Source organism: Cheilinus undulatus, linkage group 21 (assembly GCF_018320785.1).
Source record: "Cheilinus undulatus linkage group 21, ASM1832078v1, whole genome shotgun sequence".
NCBI classification, from domain to species: Eukaryota; Metazoa; Chordata; class Actinopteri; order Labriformes; family Labridae; genus Cheilinus; species Cheilinus undulatus.
In genome coordinates this window covers 5,297,021-5,310,774 of record NC_054885.1, presented here as the reverse complement: position 1 = coordinate 5,310,774, position 13,754 = coordinate 5,297,021, and the positions used below count along the sequence as shown (strand labels likewise).

Here is a 13,754-nt window from a genome sequence, read left to right as displayed (position 1 = left end):
GCTGTAATTATTAGCCGTAAGAACAAATCAGTTAGTGGAGTCGTAGGCTTACAACGGCTGAAGGGTTTTGCTTCATTCATCATCATTTCCAACACTTTAGAGTGTGTTTTAAGGACCGAAATTTGTTTATTCGCTCATACTGAAACTTAAAAGTGGTCTTTTTTAGTGATTGAAGTTTCAGGTCTGAACAATGGTTGTTCTGATTCAGATACCAGTATCAGGACTACGTCTAATACTGCTTAAAATGCAGGTATTGGTATCAGCTAGTACACGAGTTTATGCACCGATCTGATACAGTTTGCTTGTTTGCTGCAGAAAACAGGCTTATGTTTTTAGCGCAGCAGAGAAGAACCAAGGGACTTGCTGCAGCAGCAAAGAATCAAGGCTGCGTGACAGTTTTTCTCTGAATGTGATCGTTAAAACACTTTCCAGACCAGCGCTGTCATACACGGCCAGAAGTGACACAGTTTTTCAAAAGTTAAATAACTTTGAACCATAAATCGTTGCCTCTTACTTGTTTTTCCTCTTAAGGTTGGCCGTTGTATCGCCGTTGTATGTATCATCTTGGTATTGGGAACGGGAAGGAAAAATGGTATCGGAACATCCCTAGAAATAGGTGAGTGTAATTCGATTTAAATGGATCAAAAGACGTTCAATATCGGGTTGTGGATTTAATCATTAAAGTCCCCAAAAGTCACACAAGTTCCAGGCTCCCTGAAAATACTGCTGCACGGGGTTCAAAGCCATCAATGGGGAGGAACAACAGCTAGCAGCAAATAACTGTTTTCTCAACAGAACAAACACAGTGCCTTATAAATGTTTAAAGTTCCAATAGACTATATAGAACTACTGCCACGACAGCTACTATGAAAGTGAAAAATAGGAAAGTGGCCTAATCGGATTTGAAAATATCAGATACCATGTGAGTTATACTACTCAAAATACCACAAAAACATCAGATAAGAGTCACAAAGGAGCAAAATATTGGATTCAGTCACTTTAGCCTGAAGTGTAAATTCCCAATTTTTGGTTTCAGACTGACTTAAAATGTTGAATAAATTAATAATGCATATCAAATTGTTTAAAACCCTTTCTGTTTGCAATTAATATGAAAAAAATTGGTATCCTCAACAGGTTTGAGTGAAATCTGCCTTGGTGGCCGTGGTCCGTTGAGTATTTGCTCCCTTAGAAAATCATCACAGGAAAAAAGTTCCTGCCCAGTGTAAAGGTTTAAATCTCTGTGATTAGAGTGATGAAGACATGACTACTTATTTTAAAACCTTAAAAATAGTTTATCCAACCAAAAATTATACATTAGTTAAGGTTGTAGATTTTTCACTGCTTCAACATGAATGCATTTTAACTTACAAGCTACACGTTCATTTGTCTTTTATGAATCTGGCTGGGGTGGCACTTGGGGTGGACAGACAGATTTTAGGGTTGGCATGTGCCACCCCAAGTGCCACCCCTTTGGCCCCACCCCGATCATGCATCTTTAGTTTATTTACAATCAGAACCAGCGGTACGAAAAAGTGAGAAGTCCCTGCTGAGCTTTATTGTGTGACTCTGTTACCTTCCCAGGAAGTGGTTGATGCTAATGTTAGCTGTAATCTTAATGTAGCTAATGGGTTATCAAATTTGTCAGTGTATTTGATTTTCACTTTTCTTATTTTTTTAAATGGCTTTGTCAGGTTTCATACAGCTTAGAACTCTGAACAACACCGAAGACTATCTGGGCCCTAATAGCATTACTAAAGAGGAAAATTGCTGCCACATGAAAACAGTGGCTTGCCAATATTTCAAATTCAGATCACAAAATGATGCATCGCAGAAGTGTGCTGCTTCATTCACTGTTCTTTTCTCTAGCATCAAAGCAAACCCCCACCTCACTGACCTTACCCCGTAAACGCCTCATGTTGTCCTCAGCCAAGAATCCAAATACGTGGCAGGTTAGAGAAGAAGGAGCCAAAGGGTGAGAACAACAGTGTGAGTGGGAGACTTTGAAGTGCCTGCATGCTCTGGAAACAGGGCAAGGAATCACCTGCCATAAAGACGTGTACGTAAGCGCTGAGCTATTTGTTCTGGTGCCTGGGTGGTTATGGGTCCCCTGGGAGGGTTGGCCCGGGCCCCTGTGAGATCACATCAGTGCGGATCAGGCGGGAGTCCACCCGGAGGTGGAACTAATGGGCCCATGTGTGCGCGGACACTTCTGAGAGCCAGATGCCGAGAAGAGAGATGTCCACCAAGCTTTCACAACAGCTCCCCCAGAGAGAAGAGAGAGGAGCCGGTCAGGCTTCACACGCATGTTGGACATTGAAATCAGTGTATGCAGACACACACAACACATTCCTTTGGTTTTTATACATCTAGGAATGCCGTCTACTACTCACACATATGTACATCTCATTTGTTGAGTCTACACGGACATTGTTTCACTCTCCATCTCAATGATGCTGCACGCAAGGTGAAATATTCTGGTAGAAGGATTCAGGGAACACATCTATCTGTTCCATATGATCTGTCTGACCCAGTGTGAGTCACGTATACGTTCTGGTACCTGTAGTTCCCTCTGTTATTGATGACGTCTTTGTCTTTCTGATCTGACGTCTTTCTCAAAGTGGGTAATGATTACCAGCTTGTGTTTCAGCTGTAATACCAGTAATTCCCCTCCTTCCCGCCCCATCAGAAGCATTGTTCCTGTTAATGTCAGGCCTGGACATTGTTTTGACTTCATCCCTTCCTCCAGCAGAATCATTAGCTCATCTGTTGAATCGACAACACATCTGATGTAATGATAAGGATCTGAGGCACAGATTAGATTCAGACCTAAAGATAAAGATCTGATAGTCACTCTGCAAGTCTCAAACAAGTAATAGAAACCAAATGGCCACAGACATGACTAAAGATGAATAACACTGTTTTTAAAGGGGTGGGGTGACAATTATGAGGGCAAAAGGAGCTGCAGTGTCCCAAAGATTTACTGGTGTTTGTAGGGAGGACAGCAACTAGTGCCAAAAAATTAGTAAGTGGCAGCTAACAGTCACTTCACAAATGTATAGAACAGGGGTATCAAACACAAGGCCCAGGGGCAAGTCCAGCCCGTGGTGCATTTACATTATGTAACTGACCCTTTAATATGAGGTCTGCAGATTTCCTCCAGTATAAAAATGTAAACTGAACCTTGATATCAAATATCCTTAAGTCATAAAAATGTGAAAAAAAGTAAAAATAAGGTTTAAAAAAAGGCGGGAAAGAAATTAATTTATGTTTTCATTTCATATCTTCAATTTTGCATTGCACAATTATGACTTCAATCTATTATTTGGACTTTTATATCTTATTTGGACCTTTTTCAATTTAAATATTTTGACTTTGTATCTCATATTTTGACTTAGTCAATTCATTTTCTTCACTTTTTTTCTCATATTAGGACCTTTTCAACTTATTATTTTGATTTTTATCTCATATTTTGACTTTGTCAATTCATTATTTTCACTTTTTTCTCATATTTGGAGCTTTTCAATTTATTATTTTGATTTTTTTTTCATCTCATATTTTTACCTTTTCAGCTTATAATTTTGACTCTAATATTTTGGCATTTCAAATTTAATTTTTTCCACTTTTTATTTCAAATTTTGACCTTTTTAGTGTATTAATTTCACTTTTTATCTTATATTTTGACCTTTTAGGTTCACCATTGTAAATTTTAAGTCATATTTTTGCCTTAAAACATGATTGTGACTTTCTTTTTTTATATATTTGCCTTTTAAAGCATTATTTTAACATCTTACTTTGTGTTTTGACTTTTGGAACTAACAACCTTGACTTTTATCTCAGATTTTGAGCCTTTTAACATATCATTTTGACCTTTTTTAATCTTAACATCATTTATCATCAGTGCTAATTTTTTCCCCATAATGTATTACTGGCTAAAATGACGTTGAAGGCTTGGTGGACCCTGTTAGGCTCTCAGGTTAGACCTTAATTCAGAATCCGGCCCCTTCTGTGATTGAGTTTGGCATCCCTGGTATAGAACATTTGCATGCATGTGTTTTTACCCCTGTGCAGTGACTTCCATTACATCCTACCTCTCTGCACTAGAACTAAAATAATGACATTGCACTAAGAGTCAGAAATTAAAATATGTTCATATGCCTCAATAACTTTATTTCATCATTTCCAACACTTTAGAGTGTGTATCAGGTTCTCCATTTTATGAATGCTGCTCTAAAACATGAATGCAAAGGGTGCTGCTTTTAGCTACTTTTATCTTTTTTTAACTTCTTTAAATGTAAATATTTTTTACTGTTTTGATTTCATTGTATTTATTCTTGTCTACCTCTTTTTTTTAATCGAAGAGAAAGCCACAAGGATTTCTTTGTACTTGTGTATAATGACAATAAAAGCTCATTCATTCATTTTTAAAATATTTTAACTACAACCCCAAATCCAAAAAAGCTGGAACACTGTGTAAAATGTAAATAAGAACAGAATGCAAGGATTTTCACATCTTAAAAATCTGTATTTTAGTCACAGTAGAACATAAACAACATATCAGAGGTTGAAACTGAGACATTTTACCTCTTTGTGAAAAATATTAGCTCATGTTAAATGTGATGGCTGCAACACGCATCAAAAAAGTATCGACAGGGCCATGTTTACTATTGTGTAGCATCCTCTCTTCTTTTAACAATAGTTTTTAAATGGCTGTAAGTTACAGGAGAGGAATGTTGTCCCATTCTTGTCTGATGTAGGATTCTAGCTGCTCAACAGTCCTTGGTCTTCAGCCTTTTTTTCCATTTTTCATTTTTGAAATGCTAAATCGTTTCTACTGGTGAAGTTCTGGACTGCAGGTAGACAAGTACATCACCCAGACTCTTCTATTGTGAAGCCATGCTGCTGTGATGGATGTGGTATGCAGTTTAGCATTGTCTTGCTGAAAAATGCACGGCCTTCCCTGAAAGAGACGTCGTCTGGATGGGAGCATATGTTGCTCTAAAAGCTCTCTCTACTTTCCAGCATTGATAGTTCCTTTCCAGATGTGTGAGCTGCCCATGCCATAGGCACTAATGCAACCCCATACCATCAGAGATGCAGGCTTTAGAACTGATGATTCTTCTGATCACAGAACAGTTTTCCATGTTGTCCCAGTCCATTTCAAATGAGCTTTGGCCCAGAGAAGACAACAGTGTTTCTAGATCAACCGAAGGCCCAAAGATCATAAGCATCCCATATTGACCTTCAGCCTTGTCCCTTACTCACAGAGATTTCTCAACAACCTTTAATTTTTTTGGTGTAGGATTGCTTTGCTTTCTCTAACGTAATTCTTGATATTTTTGTGCCCATTTCAAGTCTTTTTTGAGTGTCTTTGTTGTCAGTTTTCATTGTTTTGTAGGCATTTTCCCTCTCTGTTGTCAACTTCTGCATTTTATGTTTGATTTGTGTCTTTGTGGTTGCTTCTTTGACAGTTGTTATACGAAATGTTGGCTTTTTAGCCATCTAGTCAAGATACAATAAAGTCAAACACAAGATCTGGACCCAGAAACAAGCAGAACTTAATTCCTGAATATACCCTGAAAAAATCCAGTGTAATTCCACAGCTGAAGAGGTCAAAGCAGGTGTTTTTTACCCTTTTAGATAGAGTACATCTTCATTACACACTGCTCTTTCTTTGTTTCAGTAATGTTTGTGTAAGCTTTGACAGAGTATGACAGGATTAATTGTGGGTAATTTGCAGAACAGATGCATCCAGACATTGTTTGCTAAGGTGCTGATAGATCCTCGCCTCCCTCTGTGAGATCTTTATGCATTGAGATGCACTGACACACTCTGGTAATGGGTTCGTGTCATTAGAAGTTCTCGGTTGATCAGTGTTTCCCTCAGCAGCTCGAGGAAAGCTTAGCTGTTTAATTGAACAAGGAGTGCTTGTTTTCCTCCGCTGAATAAATTTCAACCTGTTGATTTACAGCCGTGAACGGTTATCTTTTCAGTGCATAAACCAGCCCCTGTGGCGAGTCTTGTGTTGCACAACCTGCTTGTTGTAGTACTATTTCATAACCCTGGTATTTTACTGACCATCACATTAGGGAGTTTCAGGTTTACCACATCTCTGTCCCTCTCTTTACGGTGGAAAAAGGAGCTGTTTTCCATACTGACACACACACAGAAGTTTTCCTTTAGCAGCCACATGGATGGAGTGTGATGACCAGGGCTGGATCATCTTTGTCTCCAGTCATTGCTTTCCCTCAGACCGGCGTTAAAGCCAGCAATCTTTCAATTTAAGCCTATTTTTGAAAGATGGTTGTTGTACAACTAATGCTGTACAAGGCAACAACCCAGGAAATGACTCGACATCCCAAGGCCCCCCTTTCCCCAGTAGCAGAACTGTAGTAAACAACCAATGAGTCTTTAAGGGGCTCAGCCTAATTCTGTTTCTGTAAACAAGATTGTGACTAGAAAAAGTTGACATTTACTAAACATCAATACCAACACCAAGATATGACACAGGACTCAGACTTTATTAAATTAGAGCTAACACTACTAATGACCACCCTGGTGGGACAGGAAGCATCATGAGCAGCTTAATCCCATTCACAGCCCCCATCAACAGCCCCATAGAGACCAGGGTATGAAAGAAAAGCCTTATTCATTTCTGATAAACACATGTTTACAGTAAATCAACAAGACACTGATTTAACTTAATGCTAAAACATTGTCTTAGCGGCATTAATCGGTGATTCCTGACAACGGGGGAGTGTGTAGTTATTGAGGTTTACACAAATGAGTTTGGTCAGAGCACTGGGAGGCCTGTGATACTTAAGTGGATTAGCTGTTTGAAGAATGAGGAACACCAGAGGGGATCACAGAGACTTATTAGCATTAGCTAGCAGGAAGACCCTTGGCAATACCATTTATGAGATCTCTATACACTGATAAGCCTTGCATCACATTTAAAAATCAATTATGTGCAATCATTTCAACTTTTAAACACTGATTTTAAACATTAAACTACTACCTCCACTCCAAGCTTAAAAAATAGACTCAATCATACTGTTTATTTTCTCAACCAACTATAATTCTTCTTCTTAGCCCTCTCTAAAACTGTTGGTTTGTTATAGGCAACACTGATTTAATCACTTGACTAAATGCTTGTTTATGTTGTTTCAAGAGAAGAAGGAAAAATATAATTTTACATGTTTTCCTGAAGTCAACATCGTGCCCTAGTCGTTACGTTGCTGAGATATTTTTATTATGAAATAGACATATCAGGAAATTAGGTGTTCCCAGTCGCAGTTACACACAACGCAGCAGGAAAGGAATGAAAATTAAAACAACATATTCAGTTACAAGCTACTGCAGCTTGAACAACTGCTGAAATTTGAGTTTAAACTGATAACTACCTCCTCTTAGTCTGTGATAATCAAACGAAGCAGTGTGTAGCTCTGATGGTGGTCAAAGATGTGGCTGTAAATACTGTAAATCTGTACACAATTTTAGTAGCCCCACTAAAGCTTAGTTAAATCAATGATAATCAGGTTATTTTCAACAATTCTTCATACAAAAGTCCCCAGTTGTTATGTTGTTCAATTGATTTATTATTAAGCAGCCATATCAGGAAACAGGATGTTTTCAGTAGCAGCTTAACACAACTCAGCAAGAAAAACAAGAAACTTAAAACCACAGATTCAGTCACAATCTAAAACATTCAGAGAAATGAAACAGACAGAAAGAGAACATCCTCCTGTGCTCTTATATGTAGACTCAAGTTTAGTATGACATCTAAGGCTTGCTTTGCAGGGAGAGGGGCTTTAGTGCTTGAATTTAATCGTGTAGTATTATTTTAATACTATCACTGCAAAAAGCAAAACCATGTGAGATAAAGTTCAGTCACATTGCACACCCCTAGAACAGTGGTTCTCAACCCTGGGGTTGGGACCCCCTTGGGGGTCGAGAGACACTGAGTGGGGGTCTCCAGATGCCCCAAAAATCCAAGAATGTTTTTTATATTACACTTTTGCCACTTTACAACAATCTTGTCAGATTTTCTTACCACTTAAGCTTGATGTTGTCTCTTTTGACCCATTATTGCTTCTGTTAGCCCATTTTTACAACTTTTTATGCTTGTTTTTTTCCCATTTTAACCACACGCCACCATTTGATATGCTAATTTTTGCTAGTTTAACCAATATCTGCCTGTTTTTTATTTCACAGTTAACGCTTTCTTGCCAGTTTATATCAAATTTTCATACTATTTTACCAAATTTCCACCTATTTTTGCCAATCTAAAGCCATTCCAGGTACTTTTTAACTCCATTTCCCCACTATGTACGCCCATTTTTGTCGCTTTAACACATTTTTTACATTTTTTTGCCATCTCTATCTAATTGTTGCCACGGTCTCTGGCACCTTTATTTTGGGGGTCGCCGGCTGAAAAGGTTGAGAACCACTGGTCTAGAATATTTTGCCATGCCAATATTTTGTCCTACTCATTTGGTAGAAGAAGCAAAAATCATTTGAAGTTTGGGAACGTTTGAAAGAGCAGGGTTTTTACTCAGCAATCAAACTCTCCTCTTTGACACATCTATTCCCTGCTACCACACCAAACATACTTTGGCCCTCTTTAACCTTTGTCATCCAGCTTCAGTGATGTTACTAAATATTATATCAGAGGGCAGAAACGGTGTAAAAGAAGAGCCTATCATTGGACACACTGGACCACTGATCAGGCCGCAGCATTTGAAGATTTGGGAGTGAGAGCAGCCACATCAGACAAATTGTAGAACACAGTAGACTTCTGATACATGTTTTTCACTTTTCCCCTTTTTGACTGCAGCTCTACATGTACAGCTGTCCTTTCTTTGACACCGTCTATGGCCTCCCAGCCTTCATTCACCGCCAGGCCTCAGCAGAAACGTGTTAATGAGGCTCCATGAAACAAGGAGTGAAGCACCTTTAGAGATGGAAGGAGAGTTTAAAGAGGTCCTTCATATTAGGCCAGTGCGTGACTGCACAAACACCCTATCAAAAAACATATATGTTCACACACAGGCACCCCAAATGTATTTCTCTTTGCTTTTAACACTTCAGAGTCCCCCAGTCCCCCACCTCTCCTCTCAGTCATTCACCATCCTTCAAACTGCCTCTCACTCGCCTCTTTCTTGCATTGCACATGGTTCAAAAGCTGTATTTCTGGCTTACTACACAGAAGCACAAAGGCTCTTCTTGTGCTTCCTGGAGAAGCCCCACTAGAGAGGCCTCCATATCGGCCTGGAGAGGAGAGTCAGTCCTCTTTTTTCTCATTAACATTTCCATACAGACCTAAGCCACTTGGCTTTTGGATGGTAGGTACTATATTTTTCACCCACCCCCCCCTGCATTCAGGAGGTCTGAGTTAAATGATCAGTTAGACAATCAGCTCATAAGCGAGCTCTTTTTAGTGCCCATTCATGCACCCTGCCATCCAGAGGACCCTGGAGTGGATGGATCTCATTGGTTCTGAGCTTTAAGGAGAGTCCTTCAGTGGCCTCACAGTAGCACCCTGTTTTCACCCTCCAGGCTTTAACAGGGACACCAGACAAAGTTTAACTGACACTAGCTGTAATCTGACTTTTAAATGTTCGTTAAGTATGACTTCAAAGTTGCAGTGATTAAGAATTTTAATGGAATAAGACCCAGTTTGTCCAGTTTGACTTTTCTTTTGCCTAAGAATTTGTCACTGTTGGTAGAGATGTCCTGATTGACTGACAGCGGCTTAAATCAGCCATTTTTCATAAAATAAAATACATGACTGGAAGATCAGAATGGGTGCTTATAGCCACTGATCGATGGAATCAGAATCAGCTTAAACAGCCAAGTATGATTACGCAACAAGGAATTTGGCTCCGGTTAGCTTTGCTCTCTGAGTTTTAGAAAGGATGAGTGACAGAAGTCAGTAGGGAATAAGCAGTAAAGAGCTTTATTTCAGCTGAAAAGTGCTGTTTTTTTAAATACTACATCTTAGCTAGCCACAGTCAGCAGATGGAATACACGTACAGAAACCATACATATGTTAAATTTTATGGAAATTGGGAGTTTTTGGATTTCAGTAGAAAGTTAAATAATCATTTCAGCCCCCCCCCCCCCCAAAAGATAAAATTTTCTGGCTATAATTTGTGTTTTCAGGCTTTAATTGGTTAAAGATGAACAAAAACTAAACTTAGTTTTTGTCAATTTTAATCATCACAGATGTAATTTTGTTAGTCTTAGTCTAGTTTTTGTCATGGAAAAAAGGCTGTTGACGAACATTTTTAGTCATAGTTTTAGTCGATGAAACTAACACTGTTTCACATCCATTGCTAGCTGATACGAGCCCTTAAACTCTGCTTTGTGCACTTAAAATCAGGTCCACATAAAATGCAAGGAAACTTCAATTTGTGACCACATTTTAATGTCACCAGCCCAGGAAACAGTATGAATCTCCGTTGAGTCCAAATTACAGCAGATGTGAGTCTGTTCTCCCGTTTTCACCCACCACTCATAGAGCAGACAGCTGTGTTCTGCAGCCGGGCTGAGCAGTAATGTCACACATTGAAAGTGGCAGCAATGAAAACCCCTATCATGTATGTGTAGCTCCACCTTTCTGAGAGGGATAGGTTAGCTTGGTACTCCTACACAAGGGTACCAAAAAGTGGCATGTACAGAACCAGACAACTCCAAACAAATATGCATGCCGTGACATACCAAACAGATCCAGACTGTTGGAAACGACCTATCAGTGAATTGTCAGTCAGTTATAAGCATTAAGCACATCAGCATTGTGGAAAAATATGGAAATGCAGCACTGTTTGGTGCATATCTTCCCCCACTCTCTCTCCCCATATTTCCTGTTTCTCTTTAGCTGTCCTATCGGAATGGGGGGGGGGCAAAATTATCTAAAAACAAACTGCTGTGATAAAATACCATAAAACTTTGTTGTAAATTTCACTAGTTTAAAACCTACCTGATATCAGACTATGATAGGTGGGAATTAAACATTGCTCTTGTTAGTTTAATTTAATCTGCAGGACGAAGAAGAGGAAAAAAACACAGGGTCTTTTATTTTACTTTCTTGCATTTCTATTTACAAGAATTTCTCTTTTCTTTATATATCTAAATCTTTTAGTCTCACACTACTGTTTAATCTATAATATGATGGAGTATCAGGGGATTAATTCTTGTAGAAATTTGTGTTTTGTCCTGTAAAAGGTTAGCTATTGTTTGGGAATTTGAAAACCATAAACATACAACGGTAGATGTAAGTGTATTTCTGGAGTTTTCTTCCTCACTGACTGGCTTTTATTTCGCTCCTGTCTCTCTCCCTCCCTCCCTTCCCTCTCAAACGAGCACATTAATATCTGAAAGTGTTGGCTCGCACTAAAAACACTCATGGACTGAACAAAGTGCAGAGTGACTTCAGGGTCTGGGATCTTCAAATAAACCCTGCCTGGGTGTCATGGGGACCAGGAAGTGGAATTAACTGCTATATTAGCTGACCTTCATCTTGTTGTTTGTCCCAACCTGCCTGGCTGGGCCTCGGCCTGGCCCGTAACCACGGCTCTGCCGGCCCAACAATGCTGGCATTTCCCTCAGCGAAGAAACACGGGCCTCGGAGGTTTACCGAGCAAACAAGACGAGGCCTGCCAAACACTCCTCGTTCCCACATCTCACAATCACTTTTTCTATCGCCATTTTTCCCTCTGTGCTCCTGAACGTCCATGGAGCTCTATAGAGCTTCCAGAAAGATCTGGGTCGAGTGTGAGACTGAAATGTACTGTAGGAAAACAGAGCGCTGACCTATGTGGAGATTTAGAGCAAGAAAATGGTTCAAGTTTACGGGGAAGAACTGTAATTCTCAGCACCTACTTTAGTTTCCAAAGGTGCAACATGAAGGCGACATGATTTCTCAAATAAATGACAATCTCCATGTGAAAAACCTGCTGCATTCAAATTAATAATTCATAAAACAACTTATTTAACTGGACTAGATTTTAGACGAGGGCTTCATAGTAAAGTCAGTCAGTTGGCTGATAAGTTCTTGAGCGTGATAAAGTTAACTCTCTCCACCGGAAAGCACACGCAGTTTCTTTAAAGGGTTGTTGCAGCAATAAATCATATTTAAAAGTCCTCATATGCTGTCACTGTGTCATGAAAAACTGATTTTTATTTCTATGAGGCGAATGTTTGAGAGGTTTTGGTTCTGTTTAAGTCATCAGTCAGAAAGTTGTTCCATCTCATAGAAGCTGACGTAAAAGCAGAGTAAAAGTGAAGTGGTCCAGTGTTGCCTGTAAATCAAAATCCTCGCTTGCTCAGATTGACATCAAACATTTCAGATTTAAAAATGCTTTAAAAACTCACAGATTTTTTTACAGGAGAAAAAGTATATTTTATTGGAAGCCACTCATCTGTATCCCATCTAAAGAAAGAGGCACGTCAATGTATGTAAAACAAAATAGAAGAACTGCTCTTTGGGTTGAGGTGTTCTGGTCAGGAATCCTCCTCTCTGGGTTTTTAATAGTGGGTGTCGAATGTGAGAAAAACAACAAAAATCAATGGTCAGGATCAAAGAAAGCAGGAAATATCACCTCCTGTTCAGGTAAAAGTCTGACGGTGAGATCTGGTCAACGACGTGTCGCTGTGTCACAGAGGGCGCTTAGATTCAATCTCATCGTGGCATCAAAGAGAGGCGCCCATCAAAAGCTCAGCATCAGCGCGGGGATCAAACACGCCTCAATCACAGCAATCATCCACGGGGTCACAGGAGGAGGACCCGGGTCAGAGCGCACGCCAGGAGGAAACACGTCAACACATACCTGTACATACAGCCGGAGACACAAAGACTCACCTTCAGCATGGTCACCTTGGGCCTCGTCTGTTATTATCCTAATACTCTGAATTTAAAGAGGCAGACCATGCTTTTGTTCTGTTTGCTCACAATGCAAACCAAGTGTTGCTTTATAGTTTTTTAAATGTATTTCAACAGTGATGTTTAAGGTAGCTGTAATCAAAGGTGGAGACAGAAAAACTAGAAAGGGACATTATTTCTGATGGTTAAATGTCATTGAGCAGACACTTCTATCCAGAGCAATGGCTATCTGGGACATGAAGGACCTTGACCATGGGCCCAAGCTCAGTAATCATTGTGCCCGACTGGGTTTTGAAACCCCAATCTCAAACTACCGAGCTGTCCAGCTCAGATGATGATAAATGTTAGTCTGAAAATAGTTGATGTTCTTGTGTTTCAAATACATGGGCCAGACGTGGCCATCGAACAGGCCGGGTGGATCTGGCATCATGTAGTTCCTAGAGCACCTCCTCTTTTTGCATTCTTCATATGGGATGGAAATGAAGTAACGTTGGTTCAGCACGTCGATCAAAGGTTCGTAGGTGTAAAGCAGAAAGCCTTCAACAATAAGGATGTGAGTCTCCTCGTCTTTAGTGTCAGACTTTGGGACTATCTCAGTGTCCAGGGTGTTATTAACGCCATGAGATTTCTTAAACTTCACTGGGTTATCCAACCATGCGTAGATCGTACTCATCATGGCGTCCATGTCTAGAGCATTGATGACATCGTACTGCTTAAAGCCATCTTCACCAACTTCAATCTGATCGTGGGGCTTGAAGAAATCGTCCTGATGGACAACACAACAGTTGGGCAGGTTTTTGATCAGTCTGTTGGTGAGGGTGGTTTTCCCTCCATTGGTTACGCCGCCGATGACGATGACGATGACGTACAGCAT

The 13,754-nt window shown here is 39.8% G+C and overlaps 1 protein-coding gene across 1 annotated transcript in view; it reads right to left on the bottom strand.

The window, feature by feature from the left end:
* The window catches only part of LOC121529536 (nicotinamide riboside kinase 2-like), a 41,304-nt gene extending 27,550 nt beyond the window's left edge, over window positions 1–13,754 (bottom strand). The window contains exons 1-2 of the mRNA XM_041817466.1: window positions 13,244–13,754; window positions 10,720–10,749 (exon numbers count right to left, since the gene is read on the bottom strand). Of these exons, the coding sequence (XP_041673400.1) occupies window positions 10,720–10,749; window positions 13,244–13,754 (541 nt within the window). The remainder of the gene's footprint in view (window positions 1–10,719; window positions 10,750–13,243) is intronic.